Here is a 16,201-nt window from a genome sequence, read left to right on the forward strand (position 1 = left end):
GCCGTTCACCGTAGAAGACGTGAAGATCATCCGATATGAACTTGACGCTGTGTCTCTAGCGGTGATGGCACCTTCAAAATCTTGTTTTCTTGAGTTTTTTCATCTTTATTGTTTTTACATACACATTTTTATGACGTTTTCTATTTGTTTTTATTTATAACACCTTGCACCAAGCAAAGAAATTTCAGTTGGCAGTAAGCCCTTGTCCTCGTTTTTTTCTTGCGTCCCTTGTCCCTGCTTCGCGCTGTACCCCAGAATCCGAAACTACAATAGCGTCGGGTCTCTTAAAATCAGAATCACAATAAATTTTATTGCACATAATATCGATAAATTCAGGCACCAAGTATTAGAGAAGGAGGTATCATCTAGTCAAAAATAATAAAGGCGAGACGGTCTGTTAAAAGTTACAGACCGGAAAATAAGAATCACCGGTCATGGTGGCTTAGTGGCTTAGCGGCTGTGGTGTGGCGCTGCTAAGCACGAGTTTGCGGGATCAAATCCTGCTCGCAGGAAGCAAGATTCCGGTGCCGGCGAAATGCAAAAATGTCTGCGTGAGCAGGCGTTTGGTGTGTTGCAACGCCACGTACCCGAACACGTGAGGGTTGGCCCCTCCCGCGTCTAGCCGTGCACGGCTTAGCCAAGTCCGGAGAAAGGGGGATTCTGGGGTTTGAGCTGACGCAGGGTGCTTGGACCTTTAAGGCCCCCCGTTGTAGACAACACAACTTTTCCACCTCTGCTTTACATAGACGGCGCCTCCAGAGTAACCCACCTGGAGTAAATCGGTAGTCGAGTTTTCCTGCTCTCTCATATCTTCGTCTTTCTCTCGCGCGTTTTCATCTTTCCCGTCTTTTCATTTCTCCTTACTTCTGAATTTCCTGGTGGCAAGGGTTAAGTTTGTACATTATGCCCAGCCTTGGGTATAGGTATTTGGTGATAGTGGGGATGTACCGCTGGCGTGAGCATAACTGAATACTTCCAGTCCTGTAGCGTCCCCTGTTTGGGCTCAATGGTGAGCGGCGGCCATCCCTGCCGAATATACTAATATAAATTTATGGAATAAGCATTCCCTCCTCTCCCTGATCGCTTCTTCAAGAAGGGCGCACAGAAGATTCCTTCAACTTCTTTATGAGTCCGAAAGAAACATTCACAAAGTGCCGTGTAATACATAGTCAGCACGAACGTAAGACAGTCCAAAAGATGCAAAAAGTCATTTTGCTGTGGCGAAAAACTTGACAAATTCCATCGGTCCTGGCTAAAAAGTAACTAAGATGAGAAATGGCAACCTTCTTCTTGAAGTTTGTGAAAAGACACAGTACAGTATGTTGTCAAAACTAAGTGCTTTTGGGGACATTCCAGTTTCAGTAGGCCCACACAGATCCTTGAACACTCTCCGCGGTGCCGTCTCTGAAGATCACCTGCTCCATCTTAGCTAAAGTGAGCTGCTTCAGGAATGGCAAGATCAAAATGTGGTAAAGGTCCAGAGAATAACGATTAGGCGTGACGGCAAGGAAATCCCCACAAAACACGTAATCACAACTTTTGGAACTAGCAATTTACCAGCCTCAATAGAAACAGGATACTGCAAACCCCGTGTAAGGGTATACATTCCTAACCTACGCCGATGCCTCAAGGGTCAGCTGTTCTGGCCGGGTTCGCAAAGCTGCCGAGGGCGCGCTACTTGTGCAAAATGTGCATCAAATGAGCACTCGTCCGACACTTGCACTTCTACCACCCGTTGCGCTAATTGTGAAGGGGATCACCCCGCGTACTCTCGTTCTTGTCCATCCTAGAAAAAAAGAAAAACTGATAATTGAAATCAAAGTCAAACTGAACCTTTCCTTCCGAGAGGCGCGTAAACGCTTCTCTATGAGCCAGTCTAGTCCGTCCTACACCACAGTGGCGCGCCGGCGGGCAGCGCTACATCATTCGGCGGCCGCCCAAGTCACAGGCAGTGTCATGGCGGTGACACCATCAGCCCCTCGCCTGGATGATATTGAGTGGTGTAAAATATGGTACAACATTTCGCTAGATGTTGAAGTTCAATTTTTAAAGCTTTGCAGGTAGTAATATTATTACCTGAAAACGTAAATATTTAAAGGTTTATAATGAGCCATGCGATAGCATCTTGAGTAATATCAATGGGTTCTATGTACTGGCACTCGAAACCAGCGACTTGTGGATTTAATGAAAGGTCTTGAATTGTGAATATGAATGAAAAGAATGTTTCGAACACCGCGGGCCATTCACTACCAGTAAGCGGAACTTCATTTTCACCACCCAAGAAATATGGTGCGCACTGTGATAAGGTGATATAGCCGGCTAAAACTTTTTCGGATTGAACTTCATGAGGGAGGGTAGAGCGTAAAAATGTTATCTATCTTTAGCCAAACTTAAAGCTGAGGAGTAAGCTTTTAAACATAAGTTCTATTTGTTCCAAACCGTGGGCGGGATCAGTGTGCTTTGCATTCGTGTATAAACGTTTCTGCTTGTTCCTTAGCCTTCGAAAGTACTGGACGAACCATGGGTTCATTTTATCACCTGATATTTTTATCAGCGGGATATACTTTTGTAATATTCCGCAGAGCCTTACCCTCTAAAGAAACCAGTTTTCGGTAACTGACCGAGAAGAAAAGAAAGGCACTAAAGCGTGAGAAAGAAACGTCTCAAGTTCCTCGTTTATTTTGTGGTAGTCGCCTTTGTTGTAGCCACGAACGACTGTTTAAGTGACGCCTGTAGGCAGCAAGGAACGGGAAGCAACGTATGCTCACTAAATCCCTCTACATTAGACACTCCAAATGTTTCAGGGGCGCTATAACGAACGAACACTAAGATGTTATTGCCGCGGGCGCATTGGCTAAGCATTTGAAACAAATACTAATAAAAAATAAATAAATGACTACAATTCATTATCGGCAAGATTATGATACGTCAGTCCAATCTACCTCTGGAAAATTTAAATCTAAAAGAAAAAAGGCAAGTGATATCAGTCTGACAGGTGTTATTGTTTTGTATTGCTTTTGCACAGTTCAATGAGAACGCAATCGTTCGAATAAGGAGGTCGACGGCAGCCTTCAATTAGCACTTTGTGGTTACGGATTAAGCATTCTACCCATATGATCTCAATACACGAATTGGTGTTCATAACAAGCCATATAATTGTTCTTTTGATGCGCTAGATTACGCCACCACGTCTTTATCCAACAGGGTCTCACCTGTGTATGTTAAAGTAGTTATCGCGGGGAAGATATATTTATAGGTTATTTCAGGATGCCGCCACGTTTCAGCGAAAACAACGATATCAGAATTCCTGTCGCCGATAAACAAGGCAATATGGCCACGCTTGGGCAGCAGGCTTCTAATATTTGTGAATGATAGTGATAATGAAAGCGCCGTTGTAGGTGACTCAGACTTTCCGCAGTTCAGGTATGGTTGGTAGCTGGCTGCTACAAAGGACTACAGCTTTACAGGGATTGTCAAAAACATAATTTGCATCCTCAATACCCAGTCGGTTAATATAAAGGCTAAAAGGCTTGACTTTTCCCTTAGGAAATGCAATCAGGTGCATCCTTGCCTCTCGAGTAGTTGATGAAAATCGTCGTCGATAGAGGAGGTTAGACTTTTGTGTATTGTGCAGAAGACAGGATGCTCCCCTTGTCATTAAAAAGTGTCGTTTTAGCTATCACAGGTCTTCTTTTGTCTTCCGCATAATTCTCTAACCTATGAACTCTTTCAAACTGAGCAGTCGACCTTTCTATGCCGAATTTTGCGGAGGAGAATTTAATAACTTCTTATCATGATACAGACCAGTCTTCTTTAGCTTCGTCTTCTAATCCAAAGAAGGGCAGGTTAGATTGTTTCTTTCAGTTTTCTTCATCGTCACATGTAGACGTTATTTTATTCAGACAATTAGATAAGTCTCGCAACGTTTCAATGCACAATTCAACAAAGGAAGCTGATAGAGACGGGATAGTTGCCTTCAATGTCGCTATTTGTGTTTCTAGTAATTTAATTTCTTTGCCGGTGGCTACGCGTTCTTGTTTTGCATGTTTTAAGCCGCTGCACATCGCCCTCTCATTAGCTTTATGCTTGCGTACGATTTTCAATGCAGCTGTCTGCTCCTCTTCGGAATTCTTAAAATCGACCAGCATAGCTTTGACGGCGTCATCTAACTTACTGATTCTTTCCAAGGAAGCAGCAAAGGCATCTGCTTCAGCCTTTGACATGGGACGGCGATATTTTCAATGTCGCCTGCGAGGACTGGTAAGAGCTCAAGTAAGGCAAAACGCCGTTTCGATAAAAATGTGACCGACCGTCTGAAAGCGTCAGTCCACTCTGTCGGGCACGACACCATTATAATGCAATAATCGCTAGTCGCAGCCGAAGCAGCACGTTTCAGGTAACTAACGTGCAAATACGACATTTGTGAGGAAGCCTTACCTGAAACAGTGTCGTGCTCCATGCGAACTCTGTCTAGCTGGCCTTTAAATCGAAATGTAGTCGTAGTGGTTCTTAGTTGCCAGACGAGTAGTCTGGAGATGGCTATTGTTGGCGTTGCATTCGTCTCCGCCGGACAGGCGTTAAGTGGGCGAATATTGCCATGCTCGAAGGGCCCAAAATTCCAGTGTAGACAGCACATGTCATGACAATCTGCCAATAGGGTATTCGTGAAGAAGGCATGCTTGAAGTTGTGTCACGGCTCATAAGAATCTTTCTTTACCAAACTACGTATAATTTGCATTCGTAGATGTCGGTTCAATTTTTTTACAGCGTGGCCATAAAGTTTCAATGGCCACTCATCTAAAACATCCATAACTGGGCTATCATAAATTGACTCAAAAAGTGATGACAGTGTAGAAGCAGGATCTGAAAGCAAGCAGTTAAATGGCTCCAGAAGAAGACTTTAGATCAAGTACCTTGTGCATTTGATCGCAAGCGTTAACTAAATGGTCACACTGTGAGCACATTGGATTACAGCAGGTAAAAAATTTATTTTCTTGCCTTGCTTACTTTCAGCAACGGCTCGGCAAACCAACGCAAAGATAATTTGGATCTACACAGCTGTACTTGTAACCCAGGAAGCTCGTACTGCCACAAATTGATGAATACGCTTTGTCACACTCATCTGATATCCCGATTTGCGAGTTCCAGGCGTACTGCTCACATCTGGGCGTGGTGCTCCCATCTGAAACAAGACAAAAAAATAACATCCCATTTTTGTCGTATTTTGTTGCTTTTCAGAGCACGTAAACTACCAACCAATGCATTTCTTTATCTCAAGCTTGTTTACAAATCCATGTTCCTTGTAGTTTGAATACCCTTTGACAAATTCACTTGGAAACTATAACTTTTGTATAAATATGTTTTTGTCCTGCAATTATCAAGCTACTGCTTCCTCATAGAATGAGTGACTGTTGAGAATGTATATTGACCGTAAGTGACCACACAAAGCATAATTTGACATCCATCTAGGACGCATGTTGTTACGAACGGGTCGAATGAACGTAGCGTACACGTCGTTCTCCAATTACCTGCTGCTTGTCTTAGGAAGGCGTGGTAGCGCCTTGCTAATGCACAAGGTAGTGAAGCTTTTAAATATGCCCAAGCTTTCAGATAATGGCGGTTCATCAGTGTTGTACGGGGCTTGGTTCCATCTGTTTGAGGAGTGGACACTTCCGATTGAACAAAAATTAAGTGGCAGTCACGCCATATCCCGTAAGCAAAAAGTGTGACGCAATTTTTCATATTGGCGGTCTCCTTTTTGCAGGCTTGCGGTTTTGGCGGTACCTTTAAACATCAAGCAAAACGAAACGAGTACGTTCTTGAATAGTCATCAGGTAGCGGCTGTATATTCATGCCCACATTTTACATTTAAAATCCTAAGAAATTCGGTCCGTCAACGAAATTTAGATAAACTGCCATGGCGCCTTGCTTTAGTTGAAAGAATTAGTACTATGCGTGTTAATTCCCTTGGTAATAATTTACTCATTAAGTACAATTTTTTCCACAGCCAGCTAAACATACCACACCGCGTACCATAAGTTATTGCATTATTTCGTTGTTCCTCAGATGTATAAAGGATCTACAGTGCAAATTGGTGCTCTACATTGATAGTCACTTTGCGTTGAAACAAAAATAATTACAATATATGCAACAGATATCTGGCAATAGTCATTTTATAGAATGAAAATGATTAACGGTAAATACACAGTGTGGCACACGGTCCCGGCCAAGCGTACCAAAACCAAACATGCGCATAACGTTATGCGCTCCCCAAAAGTTGTGCATAGCAATAAGAATTCGTGTTTACATATTGATGTACAAGTGCCTCAGTACTGGAATGACCAGAGAACGCACGAACATACCGCACCTTGCTGTAACACCTAGAACATATGTACAACTTTTCCTGCCTTCATATGTTGATTCTTGCGTTGCGTAGCTGTCTTAAATATTGTTACGCGAACGGGGAGTGAAACACTGAAATCTATTTACAATGTACTTCAACAAAAACAACTGCGACGCTGGCCAGTTCAGCGGACAGCTCGAGAAACAGGAACAGTTCTTTGTAGAGACACCCACGTACATCGTCAAAAAAAAGCACGCAATATGAATGTAGTATTATCCCTGGCTGCAAAAGCACCACCCCGGTGCGTGGAAATATCGGTGTAAAGAAGGAAGAAATAAGGCTTGAGGCAAGCGATATGAGCAGAGAGAAAGAGAGATTGAGAGAGGGGGAGAGAGAGAAAGAGAGAGAGAAAGGATAAAAAGAGCATCCGGTTTGCTACCCCACTCTGGGGGAAGGGGAAAGGAGAATAGAAAGAGGAAGAAATGGAGACAGAAAGCACTGAGTGTACGTGGGAGGGACACTATCTTCAGGGACACTATAAACGGTCTCTTAAGCCGGCGCACTTCAAGTATTGCACTAGTGCACGAATCGCTTTTCGAGTCAGTGACCCGTGTGGCCATGGTCCGAGTATCTTTGACTCGGTGAACGGTCTCAAGTCGAGTCGGTGTAAAGTTTCCTAGAAAGGCATTGGAATCGTAGAGTCATCGTAGCGACAGCGTCGCTGGAGTGCTAGGCGGATGAGGCCCTGCCTTTGACTACGGGAATTTAATATGTAACTGGAGTCATGGTACGCTGCACTCTGTATGGGCTTCCTTCAGATGGGCCAGATTGTCATCAAGCGATGTTGGATGGCAACCTCTTAATCTTGCTCCATGGCCTCGAGTTGGGTGTCCAGGCGAGAACGGAGCAGCACCACCTCCAATGCATCAGGTGAGGGAGAAGCGATGATGTTAGGAGGAGGTTTGCTCTCCTGGCAGTGCCATATTATGCTCTCCAGTGTTGCTTCTTCCCTTTAGGATACGTTCAACTTTTTTCCAAAAGTATTGTAAGGCATCAGTCCTACTAGTCGACACAATTCACGCCTGCTACACGATTATCAGCCCTATTGTGATGCCTGCACTGGCCGCAAGTACAATTAACAATTCCGGGCATCAAAAGGGATGCTGGAGCACAGTTGCAAGCTTTTAAGCAAGCAACCTTGGAATACATTTACTACACCCACAGGTTCCGCCAACCTTTCTATAAAGATGATTCGGTAAAACTCAGCAGCTCTGCTGCTGGTGTCATCAACCCAGCAATGTCGGCAGAAATTATGTTAAATACTTAATGTGCTACCACATCGTCGGGAGCAGAACTTTCGGCACTCCGCGCTGTATTTGATTTCGTTAACCAGGAACAAGCGCAACAATGAATAGTTTTTCATGATTCCAAGGCTGCCCTTCAGTGCATACGAAACCCAGTGTGCCACCGACCCAACGAATGACTAGCCGTAAAAATTCCACACATATATCATCGCAGCCATGACAAGGGCTGACAAGGGCTGAACACACTGACGAAGCCACCCCATCTGTATATGCGAGGGGTAGATGTGTCTTCATTCCGCTTTCGCGAACAGACGCTGCGGCTAAGCTGCGATCGACGTTCCGTGAATGCACTTTGCCCCCGTAGGATTCGAACATTTCACCATAAACTCATCCTCATCGGCATGACAATAGCACTTAAGAAAAAGTCACCCACAACAAAAATAATAAATGATAACAGAATGGCAGACTTTGAAGCCATAAATAACGAACTGCAAAATTTTTCAAATGATTTTCAGCAGTCTTACTTATATAGAACTATCGTTAGCAAATCTGAGCTTTCTAAGAATTTATTGCTCAACTTGAAAGCTAAATACATACCAGCAGTTCTCGTGAAATCCGACTTTAACATATAATGGTTTAATAAATGGCTCAAACTTTCCTTACTAAGAAAAAAGGCTTTACATAAAATCCGAACTTACAAATAACTAAGAATCATGGGGAAAATACGAACTGTGTGCTATCCAATATATTCAAAAACTGACGATTGCCAAAGGTAACTTCTTTAATCATGACCTTCTGACGCTTCGACGATCAAACCCCGATAAATTATGTGCTTAGTTTTGGTAAAGACACATACTAGACAGACTGAACTAACAGATTGGGATCGTAAACTCATTAACTCTGACAAATGCGCGTCAGCTCTTAACGACTACTTCACCTCAGTTTTCTCCAACACTGACATTCGCATTGAATCAATACCTTCACTTTCAATAAAATAATGCCAGACATCAAGATCAACTCTGATGGCATATGTAGCCTCATTAATTTACTAAAGCTAACCACCTGAGCTGGGTGTGATGGCATTAATGCCAATATACTTGTTAACCCCAGTAAGATTTTTAGCCAGGTACTATACCTAATGTTTAAGCAGTTTAAAGACAGAGAGCTTGCCCGACGACTGTAAAAAGACCCATGTCGTACAAACCTTTAAGGCTGGTGACCGCTTCCGCGCTATAAATTATCTCTCAATTTCTCTGACCAGCATTCCTTCTAAACTTCTAGAACATATAATCTCATCCACCCTAATGGTTCATCTGGAACCTATCAACTTCTTTTACCCTATCCCGCACGGCCTCCGAAAACCGTTTTCATGCGATACCCAACTCGCCGAGTTCACCGATGACATTCTGAAATTCATGGACCTTTATTTGCAGAATGATGCCACTTTCTTGGATTACTCGAAAGCATTCGACCGCGTTTCCAACCATCACCTATTTCAAAAACTCGCATCTACTGGAATCCCAAATAGCTTGATTACCTGGCTTGAACACTTCTTAAAAGGGCACACACAGTTTACCTCTGCAAATAACCATAATTCGTTTCTTAGCGGCGTAACATCGGGTGTGCCACAAGGCGCCTAGTTTATCGCCTCTACTTTTCCTCATCTACATCAATGACTTACCTGCTAACATTAAGAATGAAAAACGTCTTTTTGCTAATGACTGTGTCCTACATTCCCCTATTAAAGGCTCGAACGACATCACCGCTCTACAACACCATCTTGATTCCATCGCAGTATGGTGCGAGAAATGGTTCATGCAAAGGTTTGTCATGCACCTGCAACCACAGCTTAACCAGTCACACCTGCACAAAACTCAGCTCCTATCAATCATGCCCCATCTTAAAAATATCTCGGCGTTAACACCACATAGACACTATCATGTTCACCTCATATTCACACCATCTCTTCTAATTCTTCACGTCCTTAGACATTGAAAATGTAACGTAAAAGCCGCAACATAAGAAATAAAAAAAAACTAGCATATCTACGATTCGTACGTCCACAGTCAGAATACGCGTCATCTATCTGGCGCCCTTCCCGATCACACCTTACATATGACGTAGAATCAGTACAAAATCGCGCTGCTCATTTTATTACTTCTAATTACTCTCGTGAAACCAGCATAACCACACTAAAACGTACACTTCATCTACCATCTCTTGCTTCCCGTCAGATCATCTCTCGTCTGTGCTTGGTTCAAACCTTTTATTACCACCCGCACTCCAGGCATTCCCTATGAAATCCACCCTTACGTACAGCCTCTCACTTAAGCCAGAATTGTCCCATAGCACACATTAACGCCCGATCATCTGCCATGAGTACTTCATTCTTCCCTGAACAAAAACCCAGCGGGAACCGTCTCCCAGAAGTAGAGTGTCATTCACTGACCGTAGAACATTCCGCGGAATGTTAAACAACCACATTTCTTAATTATCGATCCTACCTACCCGTAATCTAACGCGATGTTTCTCGTTTTTCATAATTGTTCCTATCTTGTTCTTGTTTATTTTTGTTTCTTTACGGTTCTATACAGTATTTCTAATACTGTCCCAAGGATTAAAGCACTACCTTATGTAATGCATGCAGGCCTTTAAGGTGAAAAATAAATTAAAATGAAATGATGTATCTCCATTACTTTCGTCTTCTCCGGACATACAAATACATATACCGCCGGGGATGTCACGAGGTGACCAGACCATGCTGTACCGTCCCTGGCTTGGCATTGAATTTATCAGCTCTTATGCCTTTCTTATACTGAAACAGCCAACGTGCGGCACATGTAGCTGTGAAGAGGCGCTCGCACACATTCTCTGGGGCCGCCTGTGCTATAATGACGAGAGGCAAGGGATGTGCATAGTGACGGACCAATTAGACAATCATCCACTTTCAGAACTAAAACTTCATGCCAGTACTCCCTAGAAGATCCGCACAGAAAGCCTTATTCGCATTACTAAGAATCCTGCAGTCCGCTGGCCTTCATGATAGACTTTAAAAACACCACTCGCTACCGCTCTATAGCATATGCGGTTTGATTGTGCTCATACGTTTTCTCTTTCTCTTTCTCTACTTCTTCCTCTCTATTTTTAACTCTCTCATCCTTCCCCCCATAATGGCTAGCCAACCAAAACTACCTCTCGTTAACCTGGCTGCCTCTCTGTACAACCTTTCTCTCTCTTGATCCCCACAGCCTACAGAGTGCATTTATTTGGTAAGATTAATATAGGCATTTATGAACACGTTTGGGTAAGAGTTGGTTTGTATTCGCCGCCATTATGATTTCTTGGTGCTTGATGAGCGACTTGTGTGGTGTCGATATGTGTGTCAGCTTAAACGATAATATTGTGTGATGTCGTGGTATGTGTGTAGACATTCGCTGGGCTGTCCGGGGTCTGAGAACATCATCGCTCGGCTGACGAATTGCCGAGCGTATTGATGCGTCGCTTCGTTCCTGGGGTTCTCCGCGTGTACTGGGACCCATACCAATTATTCTTCGTTTCGTGTGGGTGCGAGTGCTGCTCTTGGATGATTTGCATGGTGTCATAATTAGACGTTTTGTGAAGTTATACATGGCCGCCATGGGGTCACCTAAGATCACCTGAGAGATTATTTAGAATTAGGCTTAGAATAGCCTCCCCTGCCACTTCTGTCCTTTTGGTTGGTATCATTGCTGTCACTGCGATTTTCGCAGTTTTCTCTGAGGTTACGCCTGTTGTGGCGCAGATGGCACATGCTTCCCGTGCGGTGGGGCAATGCGCTGCGTCTGCGTAGGCAGCCAATCGGCTTTGCCCGTAGGCTTTCTGAAATGATATTGCTCTTGCTCACCTTCTGCCTTCATGTTGGCCCAAACGATATGCTCATTGGTAGTGGTTTGGTGATGATCATTTTTCTTATTTCATGTGCTATTATGGATCTGTCTGCGTTCAGGCTGAAGTGGGGTGCCCATTTTTACCAATATCCAGCGTTCTCGTTTATTTTGTTTTGTCGGTGGGTTTGTGGCACTCTGTGTGCTTCAATGAGCTCGGCGATGATGCTGTGAAGGCAAGTTTAATGAGTCTGTCAGTGGAGGTGTTCCGTGGTGTGGCACGGTATGATGAAATTTATTTAGATGTCGAGGGATCAATCTGGGACTGATGCGGATTGATCCCACGTAGGGACAGAGAGGCCGAGCCCCTCTGCTTTCACACAGGCCCTCTGGACAGCCCTGAGTTGGTCCGCCAGCACTTCACTGTGCAGGATCCACTGCCACCAGTGTTTACCTTAATAACCATCACCGGCCAGCGCCAAGCAGCGCCAAAGCATATGTTCTAAATCGAGCAAACCTCCGCACTTACTACAATAGATTGAAACCCCACAGACAAGCTTAATTTTATTCATGACGACCAGGTTATGGCGCGTTCCTGTCTGCAGAAGTCTGAATGTAACCACATTTGGCCTATTTAACTTAGGATGGGGCTGGGGAATGCCCTGCGCCCTAAGTAATAGTGCTTGATGATGTCGTTGTATGTTAACAGTTGGTCCCTGGACTCAGGAGCGGGAGATCCAGCACCATCAGCGTGTACGCGGCACATTAATCCGCGTGCTTTCCTGTGCGCCATCTCATTGAAGTTACGTCGGGCTCCCTCCACTGTCGCCATGTGCACCGGGAACCAAGCAACTGTATGCGAAATGATACATCTCTACCCTGCAGCAGTCTGTGATCCGGTTCCCCAACAAGTCCTCTCGAGAAGGCTTTAATCGCAGCTCGCGATTCACTAAACACCAAAACTCTTCGTGAATCATTTAGTGCTAGAGCAATAGCCACCTGCTCGGCAACCCCCGGATCTTTAGTATAAACTGAAGCGGCATTTCGAACGCTTCCTTTTCCATCTACCACTACCACCAAATAAGCATCTTTCCTATTAATCCATGTGAACCTCGACATCGCCAGATTGAATAACATTGGCGAGAGTACGGATCCCTTCGAAGTACCACAGCAGCCCAATTTAAAGACTTCCGACTTTATCTCGCCAAACCTGATACATGTCCTTCTATCCAAAAGGAAAACCTTGACAAAATGGAAAAGGCGCTGGCCCATATTGAAGTCCGATGGCACCTTTATAATAAAGGAATGTCGGATATTATTGAAAGCTTTTTCCACATGAAGTCCAATTAGTGCCCTAATATCCCTTGTTCGGCAATCAAGAAGCTGTTGATTATTCCTGACCATAGCATCCTCAGTCGAGAGGCCGGGCCGAAATCCTATCATTGAGTGCCGAAAGACCCCATTGCCCTCAACATTAGGCGTTATCCAATTTTTTAAAATGACATGCTCAGCGGCTTTCCCCATACCCGATGTCAAGTAAATGGGTCTGAAATTTTCAAGCCCTATGGCCTTGCCCGGTTTGGGTAACAGAACAGTAGTTGCAAGTTTCCACTCTTCCGGGAAAAAGCCTTCCTTTCATCGGATATTGATCTCCCGCATAAGGAACTCAATTGAACCGTCGTCTAATTTCCGTAACATGTTATTCGCATTGCCATCCGGTCCTGGTGCCGATCTACCATTGTTCTGCAGCGCCATCCTTATATGACTTTCAATAATTTCCTTATCTATAGCTGCATTTTCATCCCCACTATATTCTATAATCACGTCTGATGTTTCGTACCAGGTCTCCAACGAAAGGTAGCTCTCAGGCAAATTCTTCAGCAACTCCTGCTTCGTGGAGTCCCGACACGCCTGATGGACCAGCTTACCTATCACAGTCCTCTGATTAGATTTAGTGTTTGTCTCATCTAGTGAATGTCTTAGCAAACTCCAGGGGCCTACCCTCTTAATGAGACCATCAGTAGCAGTGCACACTTCGTCCCATTGATGCTTGCACAGTACCCCACAATGGTCTTCTATTTCCTGATTAACCACTGCTATACGCTTTCTAAGCCTTTTATTCAATCTCTGAACCTTCCATCTCACTAACATCGACTGCTAACATTGACTGCCAATATCGGTCTGAATCTCTTTAGTGGACCCCTTGTGGTAGCTGAGGGCAAAACTGCACATTAGGCAGTGCAGTTTTGCTTTTTCATGTTTTGTAGATGTAGGTATGGCGGAGCGTATGTAAGGCGGCTAATAAAAGCATAGTTTAGCCTACCCATGTCTTTGCCGTCCTTGCCTTGCCTCCATGAGCTTGTTTCCCGCAGGAGCTGTGAGGTCTGATTGAACACGGTGTGTAGTTTCTCAATGGTGGGCACATTTTTTTTATTGTTTTGTGCGCATGCCTGTATGCGCATCGTAACCGCTTCTCGGACTCGTTGTACCTTGATGAGGGTATCGATGGCTTGGGAGTGTTTGAATTTTACCCTTTCGTGTAGTTCTGAATATCAGAAGTTCTGATTTGTTCTGCTATCATTCCAGGTCAGCACGATTTACGTGTTTTTTATGAGCTTGTAGCCTTGCTGAAATGTTTGTTGTATTCCACGTTCGGATCATTCGCCCCCCCCCTCCTCCATAGCGGAATATCATGCGGATATAGCGTGGGTTGTAAAGCTTAGATGTTGGCTAGCTTGAGTAGTAGTGGGATGAGCGCGAGTTTGAACATCGAAGCGATAGTACAGTGTCTTGTGTAGCATCTCTGTCGCCCATTTTCATGGTGATGGATTAGAGGTACCAAAGGGCGAGCTGTACTGTTCTTTCGAAAAGGAAGGACTTTGTGTAGTTGTAGGTTTGCCTGCCTGGGTTTATGCTGCATAAATCCAAAAGGATAGATGTATGTACCACGTTGCCAGAGCCATTGGGGATGTGAAAGCAAAGTATGGCTATTGTGTGCGCGCCACTATGCGGGTGTAGCAGGGCATGATGTATTTACATTAGGATATCTTGCATGGGAGGTGTACTCTGAATCCTACCATGGTGTGTGGTACGCCCCGATTCTCTGCAAAATTTTGCAGCTTTTTTAATGCCATGTGCCCCATGAGCTTTTTTGAGGCAGGATATAATGATATTGTGCGTAAGTTCTCTAAGTAGAGCTTTTTATATGATTTGGAGATGAAGGTAACCCTCATATATTTGCGCTCCGCTGGTATTTGTGCTTTCTTCCAGCGTGTACGTGTTCGCAAAATCTGTTATTGCTACCATGGAATCGGGGTTGATGCTCCTCAGCACCTTTTTTGATATACGATGGGGACGTGGCGCCGACGTTTGGAGTTTTTTCAAAGCAGACAAGATTTCTGCTTCTGTAAAGTCAGTGTCGAGCTGTTCGCTAGGGTGCCTACCTTATTGTTGCGGGGGCGTCAAGGTTCGATTGTCTTTTATATACCTGGTGGGGAGCTCTTACAATAGTTCCGCGTGCGTGCCCCGTCATTGGAGGATGATCTGTTTCAGGCATGTGTGTATGGTAGATATTTTTTCTGAGGGGTCGAGTAGGTATCGCCGCAGACGCCAAGTTTTTTTTTTTTTTTGCTGCGAAGTTGGTTGTTGAGACTGTCAAAGATTGGACCCCACTGCTTTTTTGAGGTTTGACTGCGCGTTCTTCCATCTCCCTCTCCAGGTGTGCTATTCTGCGATTGAATTTTCGGTTATGTCTTTGTGTTTGTAGATGAGATTGTCTTTTGCTGCCCACATGTGCTGATGTCTTGTGTCTATTGTTCTGTTCTCGGAAAGTGATTCAGTTTCTTGAGTTGTCTTTGTGACGTCCTGTTTGAGTGTTTGTCGTCATTATTGCAAATTTTCGATGGATGCAAATACGGTGATTTAACTGAGTTGCCTAAAGTGGTCTGAATGTGTTATTTTCACCTAGGCTGCATGATGTTCCCATGCTTCCGAGGTGACATTCCAGGCGAGTACGTAGTGGTCACTGCCTACCTTTTGGTCGCTGTTGTGCCACTTTGGTCGATGAATTCGCTTAAGGTAAGGTAAGGTGCAGTGTGTCGAATGACGCTGTTTCCAGTCCTCGTGGGAGTTTGCCGGTCGTTTATGATGTGACCCCTAGGTCCTGTATGGTTTCCCATAGTTTCGCGCCTTTACGTTTGGCCTTGGGGTATCCTGAAGCCGTGTGCTTTGAGTTGAAATCCCCTACTATGGGGATTTGGGTGCCCTTGGCTAAATGTCCCACTTTCCTAAGTAGGTTCGGCACCTCTGATCATCGGTCCTTGGGGGCACTGCAGACATTATATGCAGTGGCTATTCTCGCTTCTTTTGCGTGGTACAATTTCCACTGGTGTGTAGTTGACTGCCGTTTCTTTTTTTCCTTTTCGGTGGTCGTTTGGATTCGGTGTAAGAGTGTTGTGGTGGCCGGGCTTTTTCGATCCGTGTTCTTCTCTGATTGAAGAGGGCGTAACGCGGCGATTCTGCCTGGGTGTTAATATTTCAGCTCACATTTGTTGGCCGCCCTTGCACGTCTCTTTTAGTCCTAGTGGCTGTTTGGTACATGTCTGGGGAGCACTGGCATTTCTTGGGTATTAAGGAACGGCTTCCTTTCTAACTCTCCTATACGCCACCCGAGTCTCGTTCTTGCGTCGAAT

The 16,201-nt window shown here is 44.5% G+C and overlaps 1 protein-coding gene and 1 long non-coding RNA gene across 3 annotated transcripts in view; one reads left to right on the forward strand and one right to left on the reverse strand.

The window, feature by feature from the left end:
* Positions 1-4,963: 4,963 nt before the first annotated feature.
* Positions 4,964-16,201, reverse strand: part of LOC142559634 (uncharacterized) — a 45,671-nt gene continuing 34,433 nt past the window's right edge. For both annotated transcript variants that reach the window (XM_075671206.1, XM_075671205.1), the window contains exon 4: positions 4,964-5,182. In XM_075671206.1, coding sequence (XP_075527321.1) covers positions 5,158-5,182 — 25 coding nt within the window. In that variant the 3' untranslated portion in view covers positions 4,964-5,157. The remainder of the gene's footprint in view (positions 5,183-16,201) is intronic.
* The window catches only part of LOC142559635 (uncharacterized), a 59,959-nt gene continuing 49,531 nt past the window's right edge, over positions 5,774-16,201 (forward strand). Inside the window, exon 1 of the long non-coding RNA XR_012823184.1 lies at positions 5,774-5,834. This is a non-coding gene — a long non-coding RNA (uncharacterized LOC142559635). The remainder of the gene's footprint in view (positions 5,835-16,201) is intronic.

The sequence above is a fragment of the Dermacentor variabilis genome, chromosome 10, assembly GCF_050947875.1.
Source record: "Dermacentor variabilis isolate Ectoservices chromosome 10, ASM5094787v1, whole genome shotgun sequence".
Lineage (NCBI taxonomy): Eukaryota > Metazoa > Arthropoda > Arachnida > Ixodida > Ixodidae > Dermacentor > Dermacentor variabilis.